Source organism: Copadichromis virginalis, linkage group LG19 (genome assembly GCF_057382275.1).
Source record: "Copadichromis virginalis isolate Kocher_CV1m ecotype Utaka linkage group LG19, C_Virginalis_male_GT1.1, whole genome shotgun sequence".
NCBI classification, from domain to species: domain Eukaryota; kingdom Metazoa; phylum Chordata; class Actinopteri; order Cichliformes; family Cichlidae; genus Copadichromis; species Copadichromis virginalis.
In genome coordinates, this window is record NC_140636.1 from 30,862,473 (window position 1) to 30,879,592 (window position 17,120).

The following is a 17,120-nucleotide window of genomic DNA, read 5'->3' on the forward strand; positions in this document are numbered from 1 at the left end:
GTAGAATTATGCCTCCATAGTTCAATTCAATTTACTTATACAGCACCAAATCACAACAACAGTCACCTTAAGGTGCTTTATATTGTAAGGTAGATCCAACAATCACATGAGCAAGCACTTTGGGAAGGAAAAACTCACTTTTAACAGGAAGAAACCTCTGCCATAACAAGGCTCTATGGTGTTTTCTTCACTTCTGACTCTTGCTTAATTAGTAAGAGTGGATTAAAAGACTTATAATAAGCTGTTTTCCACGTCCTCCTTTCACACATCAGCACAGTCCAGAGCACATGACAGAAAAAATCGCAGTGCCTGCCCAGCTTTAGGTGTACTGTCGTCCGAGACTTGCACCGCAGTGTTGGCGTTTGTTTCCCTGTTGGCCATGCTTCTTGTTGTGGTCATCTGTTGTCTTCTGGTATTTTCTCCGCAAGCGACCTTTCCTCGACCAATGAGATGAGCGGTAATCTGAATTGTCATACTCGAATTGTCATAAGTGTTCTGTCAGCTCATTGGTCACAAAGCAGGAGAGGGGCTGGGAATTATGTTTTCAAACAAAGCATTAATTCCATAAACATTTATAGACTACTTTTGATTCTCACTGTATTACGGGACAAAGTGCGTCCCTTATTAGCTCAATACGGGACGTGTACTTTTGTTTCTAAATACTGGACGGTTGGCAACCCTAGTTGTGACAATCAGTTTCTGAGTGTTCCCTCAGTCAAGCTATGAATAATGGGGGTTTTCCCCCTCTCTTCCTATTCATGTCTATAAACTGGCAATAAAGGGTTTCAAACTGGTCCAGTGATTACCTGAGTTTTATTCTTCTGGAACTTAATGAGCAGTTGAACTGGTATACCTAATGAAGTGGCAGGTGAGTGTATGGACTTGAGTTCTGATTCAAAGCTGTTAAACATCAGAGCTGCGCAGCCCGTGTTCTCTGAGTTTTGGTATTTTGTAGTGAGTCACAGCATTAAAAACAGAGACGTACTAACTGACAGTAATATACCTCAAAGTGGAACATCATGTGGCCTTTAAAGTATCCTGAATACAAATGGGAGGATTATGTCCCAGCCCTGCCCACAAAGAACCAATTACCAGGTGAAACAGGAAACACATTAACCAGTCATGCTGTTTCACCGATGCATGCAGAATATAGTTTCATGGCAGTTTGTGGTGTCTACACGCTATAATAAAAAAGTTTACTGTTTCCTTTTCTTTGATTTACTCAGTCAATATTGTGAATTAGCATGGTATGTGTTCAATGCTCTCATGAGATTTACTGAACAAACACCACTCTGGATTGAGCCATTAAGAGATGTGATGTTTTGTAAAAATGTAACTTTCTGGGGAATTAAAAGGATCTTATTGTACTTTTTACCAAAATTAGCAAACAAGATAAATAGCTCCTGATTAGTAAACTTACATCAAGAAGGATTTTGCTCTAAATACTCAGACATACTTAGGGGCTGACAAACTAAATAGATGTATAGATATGTAAACATGTGCTTCTTTCATATAGGCCCCATGAGAACATCTCCGACAGCACCAAAGAATGTCCCCACCCCACAGAGGCAGATAGCATCAATCCGCAGGAACCCTCTTGTGACACGTAATGGAGGAATCACTGCGCTCATAGAGCTCAACCAGCAGGTACCGCTGCCCTGATAACTTTTCAAGAAAACCCTGTAACGGAGGTCCTGTCCAGCTCTCACATCAAAACTGCATAATTACTCAAACCCTTCAGCATTAATGAAGTTGGTAGTGGTTTGGAAGCTTCCCAGATTTCTTTTTTCAGTGTGAGTACTGGTGCTGGATTCTGATTACTACTCTTTAAGAACCAGGCCACAGTTCTGCTGATCTGCTCTGTGACACAGAGTCATTAACAGACCCAGGAGTACTTTTGGTTGGAAATCTCTTAAGTCGCTCTGCAGTTTCCCTCTCATAGCTACACACGTCAATAGTTTCAACTTTGGACATAGAAAGTTTGTGCTGCCACCTTTTTGGCAGCACAAAAAGGTGGCAGTGGAACCAGTCTTGGAGCTGGTTCCTTGTTTCTGTACCAGGACTGTGTCGGTGGGAAAAATGTAAGAGTGTTACAACAATTTAACTTTGGAATGTTTTTCTGAGTCACACAAGTCAGGCTGAAAACATTGAAAAGGTCTGATGTGACCAGCTCAAGAAATCTTCACATCCTGTTAGTTGACTGTGGACATTAGTACACAAAATTTATATGTAGCTTTTTTCCTTAAAACGCTGCAGCTTTGTGAGCATGTTATGATATCATTTCTTCTCTTTTGTGTCTTCTGTTTCTTTGTTTTTATTGTTGAACAACATTGTTGTTTCAGCTGCCTCCCTCATCGTTTTTTTTCCACGGTTGTTTCTGGTCATAGTTGCTCGATTTGAAGGTGACCGTAGACGAGCTGGAGAAGGAGAGGGACTTCTACTTTGGGAAGCTGAGAGAAATTGAACTCATCTGCCAGGAGAACGAAAACAACCCAGTTTTGAGCAAAAGTAAAGTCATGGACATCCTGTATGCTACAGAGGTAAATACAGGCCAAAGTGTTTACTTACATTCAGCAATTACAGCACAGACCAGTAATTTGGGGGTGGGGGTGGGGGGGGGGGGGGTGTGGACTGGTCTCAGGCTTTCATAAAATATCTTGAGATATTACAAGAAATCAGACGATATGTTTATTGGTTGTTAGAACATTTATTTCCCACAGTATTCAGATTAATTCCTTATCCCCTGACTTTACCGAAGGCATCACATATTTATGTCATCTGCAGGTTGGTGAACATTTGAATAGCCAAATGTTCACCTGCCTGCGTTCAGAGTTACATGCTCCACACTCCTTGCAGTCATGCACATGTTTTCAGGTAATGAGCCAATTATAATTCCTTGAATTCCTGATTGTGGAATTTTAAACATTTTAGGCTGATCGTAGCCATGAGCAAAGTCCAGTTTGTTTACCTTGTTTGATCACTGTGACACGGTTCTTTTGGATTCAGGCATGTGGTACGATGCTAACAGTGGCTGAGCATAGACCTTTGACACATCTGAAACTACAGCTGCTTCTATGACATAATAATAGTAAGACACAAGAGCAAAAGAGAGGACAGCTTGTCACTGCTTCCAAAAATGGCTCTAATTAAACCACAAGATGCATAAAATCACAGACCTTCTGTGTTCTCTGTGAGTGCTTTTCAAGCACTCCCCAAAGTTAGCAAGTGTGAGGCAGGAGGGGTGAGGTGCTGAGACAAACTCAAGAGTACTCTGGTACTCTTTGTTAGGTGCATTATGAGTGGAGACCAGCGAGGGAGTGGAGGTGGGTGATGGTTGTCCTTTCCATGGTACAAGACCCATGTCAGAAAGAGTCAAGAATGAATTATACATTTATTTAAAGTGTGTTTGTAATATTACGAGGAAAATCCCATATTCCAGCTGTTACTGAGAACCTGCTGTACGTATCTCATGATTATTCTTCAATATGGCTGCGTTTTACTCCTTTCTGTAATCCATCACAGCATTTTGCAGCCTTTACCTAAATCTGGTTAGATTACCACAAAATTAGAAATCAGCCTGTCAGTAAAGCAATAAACCACCTCAGTGAGGTACAGAGACATCTGAGTGAACACTGATCTTATCTTTTCCAGGAGGGATTTGCACCACCAGAAGATGATGAAATTGATGAAGGAGCACGAGGAGTACAGGAGGGGTGAAATAAAGCTATGAGTTTCAAGAAAAGTAACAGACCTCATCACTGTGTGCTGTCTGCTGCCGTGTTTTTACAGAGATATAGACTTTATTTAATCCCACACTGGAGAAATTTCCTTGTTACAGCAGCACAAGGGACAGGAAGAAAAGGTAAATAAGATACATAATAGAAAAAAACAAAAATAGAAAAAAAAATAGCAAAAATACTGTACTATGCACACATGGTTACTATATACAGTAAAATACACCTAGATTTTACTTTTTTATATGTGCATAAAGCGCAATAACAATGTACATGCATTTTTAAACAGTACTTCTCCTGTCTGGGTGTGGTACAGCCTGACTGCTGTCGGGATGAAGGACCTGTGCAGGATCAGTCACACCGTGGCTGTTAAGTATACTACTCAGAGACCACATAGTTTCTTGTATTTCCTGTTTTTTATTCATTAGGAGCAGCGTTTTCTATTTACATCATTTTTGCTTATGCAAATCAGCAGCATACTGATCACATCACACACACAACAGTCAGGCCCAGCACATGTTTGCTAAATAGGGATGGGTATCGTTTAGGTTTTATCCAATACCAGTACCAAACCGGTACTTTTGAAACGGTGCCGGTGCTTAAATGGCATGTAAACTACTTTCCTTTTACATTTTTAGTGCAATAATTTTTAGAAAATTCATCAAAACATACAATTTTCAAATGTAGACTCCTCATCTTAAGAGTAACATAACTATCCTCTGCGTAAGGACTTGTCATCGTTCAGCCTTCCAGAAAATGGAATTACAGAGGCTTTGGTTATGAAATGTAGTAGTTTTTTCTTCAGTTCCATTATTGTGAAAGATAAAAGTGTTATTTCAGTGTTGAGTATCTGTGCAGGTGCCAATTTTCCTGAAGCACTTGGTAATTTTGTGTGTTTATTTTCTGTGCTTTGCAGGCTGAGTTAAAGTCTCCTGCAGCAACCCTGAGTCTCATTGCAGATATTCTGGCTCGTATTGCAAACACAGACAGAGGATTAGCGCTCTTCTTATTTGAGAAGAATCTCGTCGCAGCCCACAGTGAGAGGTGAGATGTTGTGATTAAATTCGCAGCGTCGTTTTGTCTTTCTTGATAGTAATGAATAAATGACATTTTCCTAACTTAGCTGGAAGATTTTAGTACAGAGTTAAATTTGCATAGCAAATCCTGCTTATTCTGCACCGAGAGCAGAACATGAGGGTGCTGCTGGTTTGTGAATAGCTGTAAGTCAGATGTGTACACTGCTGAGTTGTTCCATTGCCTCAGCAAACACTTTAAACAATGACTTTATTCGTTTTATTAGTTGCTAGTTTCAGGTCTTATTAAAAACCTCCAGTGTAGGCATTTAAAGCCACAAATTGAGATTGCTATACTTACAATCTAAAAATCTCATGCTGTGGATCTATAATAAACATCTTTGTCTTTTTTCACCCTTGTCTGCAGAACCTTTGCTGCTCATATCATCGTACAGTTAACCCAGAGGCTGCTCGACAAGGAATTGCCATCATTGTGTGAATCTGATATGCCCCATTCATTATGTGGAGCCTTTATTTTAGTTTGTCGGCAGATGTACAACACCTGCGAGGGTCTGCAGGTTCTACGACCCTACGGCCTGCACAAAGCTTTAGCTGCTGTGTGGAAAAAGGTACATGTACCAGATTTTTGTTATTTGCAGAGACTTTATTATCTGACATGGAGCTGTTATAGAGTTTCAAAGATTCAGGATTCAAGATTCTAAGTGTTTATTGTCATGTGTCCAAAGAAAAAAAAGCATTTCTCTGTGCAATTATATTCTTTCTTTGCTGTCCACCCACAGATGCCGATTAATATATACAATAGAAATAGAACAGATAAAATACAAATATCCATCCATCCATTCGCTTCCGCTTCTCCTTTTCAGGGTCGCGGGGGGTGCTGGAGCCTATCCCAGCTGTCATAGGGCGAGAGGCAGGGTACACCCTGGACAGGTTGCCAGTCTGTCGCAGGGCTAAAATACAAATAGCACAAATAAATAAATGAATACTCTTATCACTCTGTGCAAGCGTTTGCGGTCCATAGCAGTAGTGCTGCCGTACCATGTAGTGATGCAGCTGGTCAGTGTGCTCTCCACAATGCAGCTGTAGAACTTGCTGAGGATCTTGGCCGACATACCAAATTTCCTCAGCCTCCTCAGGAAATACAGCCACTGCTGAGCCTTCTTGACCAGCTGTGTGGTGTTCAGTGTCCAGGTGAGGTCCTCAGAGATGTAGACGCCCAGGTACCTAAAACTGCTCACCCTCTCCACTTCAAGGCCCCGGATAAATAGCGGTTGGTGAGGCCTCCTCTTGTTCCTCGTGTCCACTATCATCTCCTTTGTCTTGTCAGTGTTGAAGGTGAGGTTGTTGTCCTCACACCATGACACCAGACTGGCCACCTCTCTCCTGTTAGCCGCTTCATCCCCTCCAGTGATGCGACCGATCACTGCAGTGTCGTCCACAAACACAGGACACAGTCGTGGGTGTACAGAGTCTAGAGGATGTCTAGAGGATGGAACTGAGGACGCAACCTTGTGGAACTCCTCCGTTTGTAATAATGCTGGCTGAAGTCCTGTTGTTGATCCTGACAGATTGGGCCCTGTATTATTTTTGGATCACAAATAATACAGGAGTGCTTCACTGTATGAAAAGTGCACTCAAGAATCTCACATCCTGCTGTTTTGCTGACTTGAAACAGTTTAAAGAAATCCATTTTATTTCATCAAACATGTTTTTTACCTTTTTATTTGACTGGGTGTTCCATAAAGGCCAAATCTAACCGCTAACCAGAAGATCGGTGGTTCGATCCCAGGCTGCTCTAGTCTGCATGCCAAATTAAGGGCAAGATACTAACCTCCTATGCATTGATCGGAGTGTGAATGTGTATGGATGTTCTAGATAGATTTCTTCAGAGACCTGAAAATCGCTGTGATTATTCACCATAGCCTGCTGAGTCTTACAGTGAAAGAACGATGTCAACGTATAGCATCGTCAGTTACTTTGTGTTTGGGGTTTTTTTTTAAATCAACCTCTCACACACTAACACAAACTCTTTATACAGATACAGAGCTTTACATGTATAAATAAGGCAGACAAAAATGCATAAAACACAAGCTATCAACAGACTGTTGGTGGACACCATGTCACTTTATTTTGTTTTTATCTTGTTTCTTTTTGGTGTAGCCTCATTAACCAAAATGTTTATAAAAATTACCACTTTTATTATGAATTATTATGAAATTAATAATTCATTATTAATTATTTATTATGAACACACCTGCCACCCTCAAGTGGAGGTGGCAGAGAGGAGGCACTTGGAGTTTCGGTCGAGAAAGTGTCCGTGTGACTGAGTCCTGTCCCATCGCTGCTTCAAGGTCTGTCGGTCCAGCTTGTTGAGGGCCTGAGAGCAAAGACGGATATCCTGGACCAGCTCTGACAAACTGTCCAGGTCTTGACTCTCCCAGGGGCCAGAGACCTGACAACCTGCAGGTTAAGCAACAAAGAAACATTTTATTTCATATCCATAATTTCCATTTTCCCCCCTATAAATATTTGACATCCAAATGTAGCCTATTAGCTAGCATCCAGCAATGTTTTCTGCTCCATAAAATGGAAAATTAATTCACAACTAATCTTTTTTTTTTTTTTTTTTTTTAATCTTCAAACCACACGTCTATATTGTAATGTCTGTGTGTGTACTCATCATGTAACACCTCTGTGCATACATACTAAATGTTCAAACTTAGAAATGTGTCAAAAGGAAACAGACTGATAGCAAGAAACAAACTGTTGCCAAGTACAACTTTGCACAGGTGATAAAAAACATCAAAGAAATCCAAATTGTGAATTAGTGTGAAACTCCATGTCCATGGAGTATCTCCAAGTTCACACATATGCATACCTTCGAGGTTTAGAAGTGTCAGTGGTCGACGGGCCTCTCTGACAGACGCCAGGATGTTGTGAAGTCCCGCTGATGTAACAGACGGATTTCCTGACAGATTCAGACTCACCAGTGTGGGACACGACGAGAGGCACCTGTGAAATAATAATAAAAAGTCCAACAGGCCAGTAAAGAGTGACAATTTAAACAAAGGCAAAGCCCTAATAACATGAGTAATAACTGAGCCGTAGAAATGACACCCGCACACACAAACCTCGCCAAGGTAGCTACGCTGCTGTCTGTCAGCCCATTTGCAGCCAGGCTGAGGTGGGTCAGAGAGCACTCGTCCTGCAAAAACACAAAAATCTTAACCTGATTGCACAGTTATATCTTTCGACAATAAATGACATTGCATGATTTTTGCGTGCACACCTGTGAAAGGACTTTGGCGAGGTGTTCCAGTGCCGGGTAATCAGCAGGCCCTCTGCAGACAGCTGACAGGTCCACGTGTGTGAGGCAGTGGAGGGGCAGAGTCTTTAACACCAGCTCAAAGCCGGTGGAGCCCAGGGGATTGTGGGACAGGCACACTGCTTTCAAATGGCCTGTGCCTGAACGTTCAGAAGATGTAAAGTTAGTTGCAGTTTTGCTTATGGGTGGGAGTTCAGTGAAGCTTAAGGCTTCAGTCAGCTGCTTGTTAGAGAGTCACCTGTGAGCGCGCTGGCTAGCAGCAGTCGATGCTGCTGAAGGAAACGAGCAGTGAGGCCACAGGCCTGCAGAGACAGCTTGGCTAGCACAGGGCAGCAGGACAGCAGACAGGACAGAGACTCAGACACGCCATCCCCCAGTGGGTTCATACTGAGGTCCAGCTCCTCCAGGCACTTTGAGAGGAAACGAGCAGAAAAAGCAAATGATCACGAGAGCCAATTCTCTCTGACAGATATCATTGATACGAATCACGTTAGCTTGTTATTAAGATCTAAGGTAGTTATTAAGAACAGAGGTAGTTAAATACAGGTTAGATGGTAAACCTGGAGCTGCCAGTATTGGCTAGCTGAGGCCCTTACCGGGAATGCAGGTGCACTCTGTCCCTTTAAAGCATTTACAGCCTTCTCCAGGCCGTCCCCTGTAATGCAGTTGGCAGAAATGTCCAGCAGCTGCAGACGAGGCATGGTGAGCGTTGTGGCAATCAGCTCAGGGAGAAGGTCGTCAGACATACGGTTTCCAGAAATTCGCAGCTCAGTGAGGCTGGCCTGAAGTTTTAGGGCACGGAGGAGCGGGCTGAGGGAAGAGGCGGCCAAACCGAGTCCGCACACTGACACGGAGAAACCCCGGTCCTGAACCTCACATAGCCGGGAGACACGCTTGTTCTCATCTACAGGTAGAAAGAGACGGTACTTCATAACAGAATACAAAAATGCACATGTGTGCGTTTTATAATGCATTTCCTCTGTGTTGCTCACCCACTGACAGACTTTGACAGGCCTTCTTGTATCGCTCAGGGAGAGGAGGGAGATCCCACGAGCAAACTTCAGCCAGAACCTGCAACACAAACCCATCAGTTATCCTGCACTGGTGCGGGAAAGTGAAGCCAAGGATTCAATCCCAAAAACTGTGATTCCTTCAGTGTCTCCTGGAAGCTGGCTCCTAAAGCAAGTCAGCATCCAGTCTGGTAATAGAAATGGTTCTAATCTTTACAGTTTCTCAGATTGTTGTTTCTCAGGCAGCTTGTTAACATAGTCAGCCCTTCACCTTACCAGAATCATACAGTCTAAAACCTGCATGCCTCATCTGGGTAAGAAAAACAAAGTCATTGTGGAAGGACCTAGAACCTGCATTCCTTCTATCAGTGATTTCAAAAAGACCTCTGTGTCTATGAGAAAGTCTATTTTATGAATTTGGGTCATACTGTGTCTAAGAAAAGGAGTATGCTCACTGGCTGACATGCAAGCTGTTTCACAGTCATAGCAGTCCTCTTGTCACTGTGTTTTGTTTTATTTTTTAAATCCAAGATAGCAACGGTGACAACATTTGCCTTAAAGACTCGTGATCAGACTTCATAAACCAATCATGGTAGTCTTCAGCATCTTTTAAATTGTCTGTGGTCCAAGTATGGTCACTTCTGGCTCTCCTCAGTGTCACCTCACCTCTTCATTTGTGTGCAGGACGGCCAGTAGCTGGTCCTGCGGGGAGAGCAGAGCGCCTTCTTTCTGCAGAGAGAGACGAGGCAGGAGGCCACATTTCTGGTAGTAACGCTGAGCTGCCTGCTCACACAGCCACGACACAGAGCAGGAGTTGGCCTCACTGGGATGCAGAGCAATGGGAGGTGATTAAACAGAAATTAACAACAACAACAACAAAAAAATACTATACCAATCAGATTGGGATTTATTTTTATATACTGCTCAAACTTAAAACTTTTCACCGACCTTTGTGGAACTGGGATCAGGAAGACGTCTTCCTGAACCCGGACCCTCATTCTGATTGGTGGAGGAAGTGACGTGGGCATAGGAGCAGCCAAAGTTTGAGTTGGAGGCTAGAGTAAACAAAATAAAACATTCAAGCACTGTTAAAACATCTGTATTTAATGTCGTCAACTCTTAGTAGAAAGACAAAGCAGAGTCTGTGGAGGGATCAGAAAGTCTAAACATCAGGAAAGTAAAAGTTTGTCAGCTGATGCTACAAAACACCAAGGTATAACTATATATAAGATCCGAAATGAGCGATGTCATCTTTTACTCCTGACAAAGCCCACGGCATCCAGGCTGCAGAAATATGTAAAAACAGCTCCCCAGTTTTGATCAGCTCGCACTCATTTACGTCCACATTCATCACTGTTCAAATGAATCAGAAATGAAGACACATCATCTTTAACTTAGATCCCCTAGTGACACTGAATTATAGTTATTCTCTCACTGAGTGTGCATTTCCTGAATAATTCATGTGTAGTCTCACTCTGACTATCACCTTTTCACACTTGGAGTGACTTATTCACAATCACTGTGTTGTGTGTATTTCCTTAGTGTTACTCCATCCGTAACTAACAAACAGCAAAAGAGCATTCCACTTCTGACCTGAGCATGGATAAGGAGAGGTGGGGGCGGTGTGTCTGATCTCGAATCGTCATCTTCTGTAACAGTGGGACTGTGTGACCGGTTGACTTCTCTTCTCCCCAGTCTGGCCACACTTGGTATCTGAGTCATTTTGACCTGGTGAGGCTTCCCCAAGCTGTTCTTTCTCTGAGAGAGGCCTCTACTGGAGAGGGAGGAAACTGCAGATCCTGAAAGAAAAAGGGCACAACAAGCTACAAAACTGGCAAAACCAAGAAAAAGAAAAACCAAACAAATCCAGACTAATTACCTCTGCAGGTTGTGTCCAAGTTTAAATGCTTGTTTTGACTTCGAGCTGCAGAAGACGAAGCAGTTTCCTCTACTCTTGGCCCATTCTGCTCCATCCGAAGCCTCCGCTTTTTCTTCGGCTGGATCTCCACCAAATCGTCTTCCAACCAGTCATCAGCCAGATACTCGTCCTCGGGAACAAGAGCTGATTTGGTGCTGGAAGAAACGGCAGGTGTGCTGGAGAGCTGAGGCTGCGAGAGACCCTGGAGAAGTGTTTTGGCGCTGCCCAAGCCTCTGATGGCACTGTGGTACTCTTCTCGGGCAAACACAGACGGCGTAGAGGCCTGCCTGATGCCTTCCTGTCCTGAGGTGGGAACTGAGGCAGCTTCTTTGTTCGCAGGAGGTTCTTTCTGACTCTGAGCTGCTGGGAAACCTTGTCTAGGACGGACAGGACGGAGAGGACTAACCGGGGTGTCAGGCTCGCTGTCATCTGAGCTGCTGCTATTAATCTAAAAATATATATATTACACATCAAAGATCTGAAGAATTCTGCTTGTACAATATAGATGAATCTACTACACTTGTGAAAAGACATGATGTATTCTGTCTGTCCACACTGAAAGCATCATCAGACATTACCCCATACAGTACAGCAGCTTCTGTTCCCCTGGCTCTGTTCCGCTGTGTTGAGCCATTGGTCTGCCGCTGTTTGCGGCTGGCGCCTGACGCTTTCACCTCCGAGCTCCTGCTTCGCGGCCAGTCTTGGCGGGAGAAAGAGCCCCCTCCAGTGGACGAGAGTGGCTCAGAACTCTCCGCATCAAACAGCTGGCTGTCCTGCAGGGCATCAAAAGGCTTGGCCGGGGCCGGAGCTGCAGGCACTGTGGTCGGCAGAGATAAGTGAGAAACACGAGCGTTTGAAAGCAGGTATAAAAAGGCAGACCGAGGCTAACGCAGTGCAATGATGCAAGAGCTTCACCTCCTCCTGCTAGCGCCTTCCTCAGAAGTCTCTCTGTAGCAATACACTTCTGCCTGGTCTCATGATCCAGCTCCCTGCTGTAGGTCCTCTGCCACTGACGCAAGGTGTCCAAAGCAGTTTCACCCTGGTGGAGATAAAAATGTGAGATTAAGGCGCACAAGTTCAGCAGACTGGACTTTCTCCAAAGGAGGTGGGGGTGAATTCAATATTGCCAAACGAAAGCATGGTCCAGGATTTCATTCCTAACCAGAGTAACAGAAAGTAAAACTTTTATCAGAGAGATTCATAACTTTAAAAATATTTTTATAATCAGCCTCAGCAGCGAGAACCAGGAAAAACGAACAAATTACTCTGATTTTAATCACCCTACAATTACAACCACTTTTTAAATAGATTTTTCCTCATCCAAGTATTAAAAACAGTCTTTATATTTAAAATGATGTTTGTCCAATAACTTTTGAACCTATGAAGACTGTGCACACTAACTGTATGTAAATCTTGTCAATGTGGTCAGTGTGACCCGTAAGTTTGTAACACTGTTAGGAAAGTCATCCATTAAAGTGCGGAAGACATGTTTGTTTTTTTAAAATAAAGAAGATATTTTACTGCCACCTTCTGCCAGCAAAGAAAATCCTGCTGAAATGGACTTTCAGGTTGAACACAGCCAAACACACAAACCTTGGAGTTGCGCAGTGTGACACAGGCCCCTCGTTCCACCAAGAGCCTTGTGACTTCTAAATTGCCACATGCGACGGCGTCGTGGAGAGGAGTCACACCCTCGCATAAAGGGCCACCGGGGTCGTTAACGTTAGCGCCGTGCTCCAAGAGCAGAGCCACGATATCTGCACGAAGAGCAGAGAAAGATGAGCGAGGGAGCGGGTGCAGTTTTCCAGAGACTCTGACAGAACTTACCATAGTGACCATGGTTGCAGGCTTCATGGAGGGGAGTCCAGCCACAGTAGTCCCTGGGGTTCACTGGGTGACCCTGATATGCAAAGAAACAAAAGCTTTCATCAGGCTCTTCGACGTTACAGATTCTGTCTGTACATTTTTTTTCCTCCATACAATCTTCATGAACACTCCTAATAAATCATTTATATTTGAGCCAATCGATGTTCTCATCAAACTGCATGATGCAGGGTTGTTGTTTTTTTTAAGGTGGTAAATATTTAAAAAACTCAGACAAGAAGTTCAAGTCCAAGAAGTTTGTTGCTGCACTTGTTCTGTTGAGTTAAGCAGAAAGCCTCAAGCCTGAACTGTTTATTATAGTGACCAACCATCAACGAGTGAATCAGTTTATATGTTGATGGTGCTCAACTTTATGTTTTCCCTCCTGATTCCAAGAGTTAAAAACTTATTGGATTAAAATAATGAATCATCTTCTTTATACCTGTTCTACCAGGTACTGGACCTGCTTCAGATTCCCATCTATGCATGCTCTGTGAAGAGACGTCTCTCCCTTCTCGTTCCGCTTGTTCCACTAAAGCAGAAAGACAGACACAAAAAAGGCCAAGAATGAAGATCTAAACCGCAGTCTACAAAGAAGAAATGACAACTCGCACATCGCTCACCCGTCCTGTTTTCCTCCTCCCTGACACCATCTTGTCATAACCCTCCAGATCATCGTCTACAAACCACATGAAAAGTAACGTGAATCAAAGCATCCCTCTGTATAGAGATGTCAGTGCTTTCCGGATAGAGTTACCCGCGCACATTTTACCTGAGTCTGAGAGGATGACATCACTGTCATCCAGCGGTTCGCTGTTCTCCATTTCCTCCTCCTCTTCCTCCTCACCATCACTCCCATCTGGATTCCAGCCCTCCGAAGCACACAGCTCCTGCAGCCTCGCCTCGGTGTTGTCAGCATCCGATGAGCCGCTTCGTCTCTGGGACGCCAGCCAGAGCCTCAACACGCGCTTCTGTGGAAGTCAATGTGCGTTTTGGTCGTGCATGATATTCATCACCGCGCCTTTACAAGACATCTTAAATTTCTGCTTAGTTTTCAACACAGCTGACTAATTTATCTCTCACCTGCAGTCTGGCCTGTCCAGACTCCTGAGCGCAGCGTAAAGCTGTATTGTAGCTCCTCTCCACATCCTCCAAAGCACAGCCGCTCTCCTCCTGAGCTGCTGCGATGTTTAGCCACGTGCTACACTCCTGACGCGCACAAATATAAGTAATAAGTCACACATTCATGTCTACCACAGGGCAGACGGGTGAATTTGCAGATCACCTCTGTAGAGCTGCCCTGTCGTAACGCCAGCTCCTTTCTGTAGTGCTCCACTGACTTGCTGTGTTGTTTCAGGTCTGCGTAGGTGGCAGCCAGGGACACGTGGATGACAGCCAGCTCCCTGGCAGGCTTTCCCAACGCCTCAGCACCCTTTAGCTACACAACAAAACCAACACCGCTTTAGACAAGTCACATTTAGACTCTACGTTGCAACTATTAAAAAAAAAAAAAAGTGAAAAAAATGTGAGAATTAGCCATGTGACTCTTTTGATGCTTCTCACCTGAGCTTGATAAGCTTCCAGAGCTTTGCTGTAGCAGCCAACTTTACAGCAGAGATCCCCAAGCTGCTCTGCCAACTCGACAGCCTGATGGGAGCTGGGTTTTTTGCCCTGATCTTCCCCCAGCTCTTCCTCTAATTTACAGCCTCGGTCAGCTACGTGATAGGAAAGAAATACACTGTACCATCCATGCAGCTACAAGCAAGTAAAAAACAAAACAAAAAAAACATATCTAACCGTTCACTCACCATATTTGAAAGCTATCTTCACCGTCTGTCTGTCCAGCGGCTGCTGGGAACCCAGCAAGACCGCTTTCTTCAGAGATCGTCGCGCTGCTACAAAGTCACCCAGAGACAGCTGCACCTGTTAGCATCGCATGTTAAGAATTAAAGACACACATGCACTTCAAAACCTGCATGATCGCAACAGGAGAAAATAAGAGGATATGGTGGAGCTCGTACCTTGCCGATGCAGTGAAAGCACTCGCTCTCACTAAATTTGTCTTTAATCTTCCGGGCGCACTCTTTGGCCTGCTCTAAGCAGCGGACCGAATTAGAGCGTTGACCGTTACGGAAGTAGATGTTGCCCAGGTTAAAGTTTGCACGGTAGAGATCCTCCAGCAGCTGGCTCTTCCTTTACAGGGGAATAACGGCGATATCTCAGTTGACAGTTATACAAAATAAGCCGATTAAAAGCTGTCGATGAAAAAGATCGACATGCTTAGACGTGGAGCAAAGTTTAGGATGTTCTTACTCGGCAATAAATACACTTCGCCGGATGAACTCGCTGCAGCGTTTGTGCTCGCCCAGATGATCACAGACCAGACCCAGATTGAGGAAGAGACGCGCCTTCATCTCATTGATCTCTCGCTGTGGCACAGTCCCTGCAGCCAGGTAGAGGATTAGGAATAACGAAACAAAGAAATCGCCCATTAAAAACCACTGGGACGATACAAACAGTACACACCTTCCAGCCGGTCATCCACAATGCCCAAGCTCTTCCTGAAGGCCTCCTCTGCTTCCTCCAAGCTCTTCCTCGATTGGTCCGTTTCATAACGGAAGAGGTAGGTCCGACCGATAGTGGCCAGCGCCCTTTGCTCTTCAGCATGATCTCTGACAGATCGAGCCAGGTCCAGGTGAAGACGCTGGTGCTGAAGAAGAGACACACATCCACTTATGCAGGTCCTAAACACCACTTGAATTAGAAGTTTATCACTTTGATAAAGCGTCAGTTTACTTACTTTTAAAGCTGCCTCAATGTTGCCCAACTCTGCAAAGCACTCTCCTATCTTACGATTGGCCACAGCTCGTCCAATCACATCAATTAACACTTCAGAGAGAGCCAACTCCTGCTGGTGCTCCCTAATGGCAGCCTGATAATCACCTGAGACACACATGAAGCAGAAAGGTAAATGTTACACTTTGCATGAGGAAGGCAAAAGAAAAAATTACACTGCAAACAAAATGTTGTTGGTATGAAAAAGCATATAAAGAATAAATGAATTACTAGACTGAATATCATTGCATCCTTTGCTCAAACTGTTTACGTTAATCAAAGTCATCAGATGAATTGTAGTGCAGCACATAACCTTGCAGTTTGCTCATTTCAGTTTAGTTTTTATTAGTTTCAGGGCTAATTTTAGATTTAATTATTATTGTATGGCGGGCACATGTCAGAGGCAGGATCCATACTGGTATCATAATGAAAGTAGAACTTTTTAAAAGCAGTTGGCTCACTGTGTTGTTGACATCCAGAATCTTAATAAACATGTACTTCAAAGCTTCATCAGGCAAGCTGTGATAAAAAATTTTTACCAAATAAATGCCAAAGCATCCACTATTTATCGTTTATTGTTTTAGTTTTCCAAGTTCACAAAAATCATTAACTTTTTTCTACATTCTAGTTTTATCTTAGTTAATTTAAATGCTTTTCACATCTAGTTTTGGCTTTTAGTTAATAACCTTGATCGGCACCAGATGAAATTTGACTCACTTGAAGACAAAAGCATAAGAAAGCATATGAATGTAAAGCCTCTGAAATGTATCCCGTGATTAAACTCTACAGTGACACAGCTGTGTACTAAGAAGCAGCCATGGTCAAACTGGAAAATACTGAAATTCAAGTGGCTCCAGGTGGGAGTAAATATGCAAGTAATGGCACTTTTATCCACTTTTGAAAGATTGTTTTAGGATCACCTGCACAGTTATAAAGTAAAGGGACAAAAATTATTAGAAAAATCAAGATTATTCGAGAGTGTTGGTGATCTATAAGACATGGTGACGCTGTGACAGGAAGAGCGGAGAATCAAAAACAATCCATAACTGCAGTACTCGCAGTGCTAAAATAACACAGTGCTGATATTGGGCAGACTATACACACCGCTCCTGGACAGCAGCTCTCCTAGCTGATTACAGATGTTGGCTTCCTCCTTTAAGTTGTTGCTGCTCTGGGCTTTGCTCTTTGCTTTCTGCAGCTCTGCAAACAATCGAGATGTAACAGTTACTTAATTTTAATAGTCACATAACAATAGCCGTTAAACGTGCCCAAAAAACGTAAACTGAAAGCGGTACTTACGTTTAATTTCCCGTGAAACACTCATCTCGATTCAGCTCTCAGTGCTAGCACTTTTTTCCAGCTGGTAGTAAACGACAACCCAGCGCGCCTCCCTTTAGCTTA

The 17,120-nt window shown here is 43.5% G+C and overlaps 2 protein-coding genes across 2 annotated transcripts; one reads left to right on the forward strand and one right to left on the reverse strand.

Moving 5' to 3' along the window:
- The first annotated feature begins 1,521 nt into the window (after positions 1-1,521).
- Positions 1,522-3,717, forward strand: LOC146686462 (microtubule-associated protein RP/EB family member 3-like). The gene is made up of 3 exons (XM_085440981.1): positions 1,522-1,647; positions 2,388-2,540; positions 3,652-3,717. The coding sequence occupies exons 1-3, from the start codon at positions 1,522-1,524 to the stop codon at positions 3,715-3,717; spliced, it is 345 nt and encodes a 114-aa protein (XP_085297107.1).
- A 3,046-nt stretch (positions 3,718-6,763) lies between these two features.
- tonsl (tonsoku-like, DNA repair protein) lies at positions 6,764-17,082 on the reverse strand. The gene is made up of 28 exons (XM_085440620.1): positions 17,019-17,082; positions 16,824-16,919; positions 15,685-15,827; positions 15,411-15,594; positions 15,198-15,327; positions 14,906-15,077; positions 14,693-14,807; positions 14,448-14,599; positions 14,170-14,322; positions 13,968-14,093; positions 13,657-13,855; positions 13,508-13,563; positions 13,327-13,416; positions 12,849-12,921; positions 12,615-12,778; positions 11,937-12,060; positions 11,600-11,838; positions 10,983-11,469; positions 10,697-10,902; positions 10,052-10,158; positions 9,770-9,926; positions 9,086-9,164; positions 8,690-8,997; positions 8,332-8,503; positions 8,058-8,233; positions 7,900-7,973; positions 7,647-7,780; positions 6,764-7,228 (listed from the first exon to the last, which is right to left on the reverse strand). Exons 1-28 carry the CDS (start codon positions 17,041-17,043, stop codon positions 7,032-7,034), a joined length of 4,338 nt encoding a protein of 1,445 aa, XP_085296746.1. The 5' UTR covers positions 17,044-17,082; the 3' UTR covers positions 6,764-7,031.
- Positions 17,083-17,120: the final 38 nt, after the last annotated feature.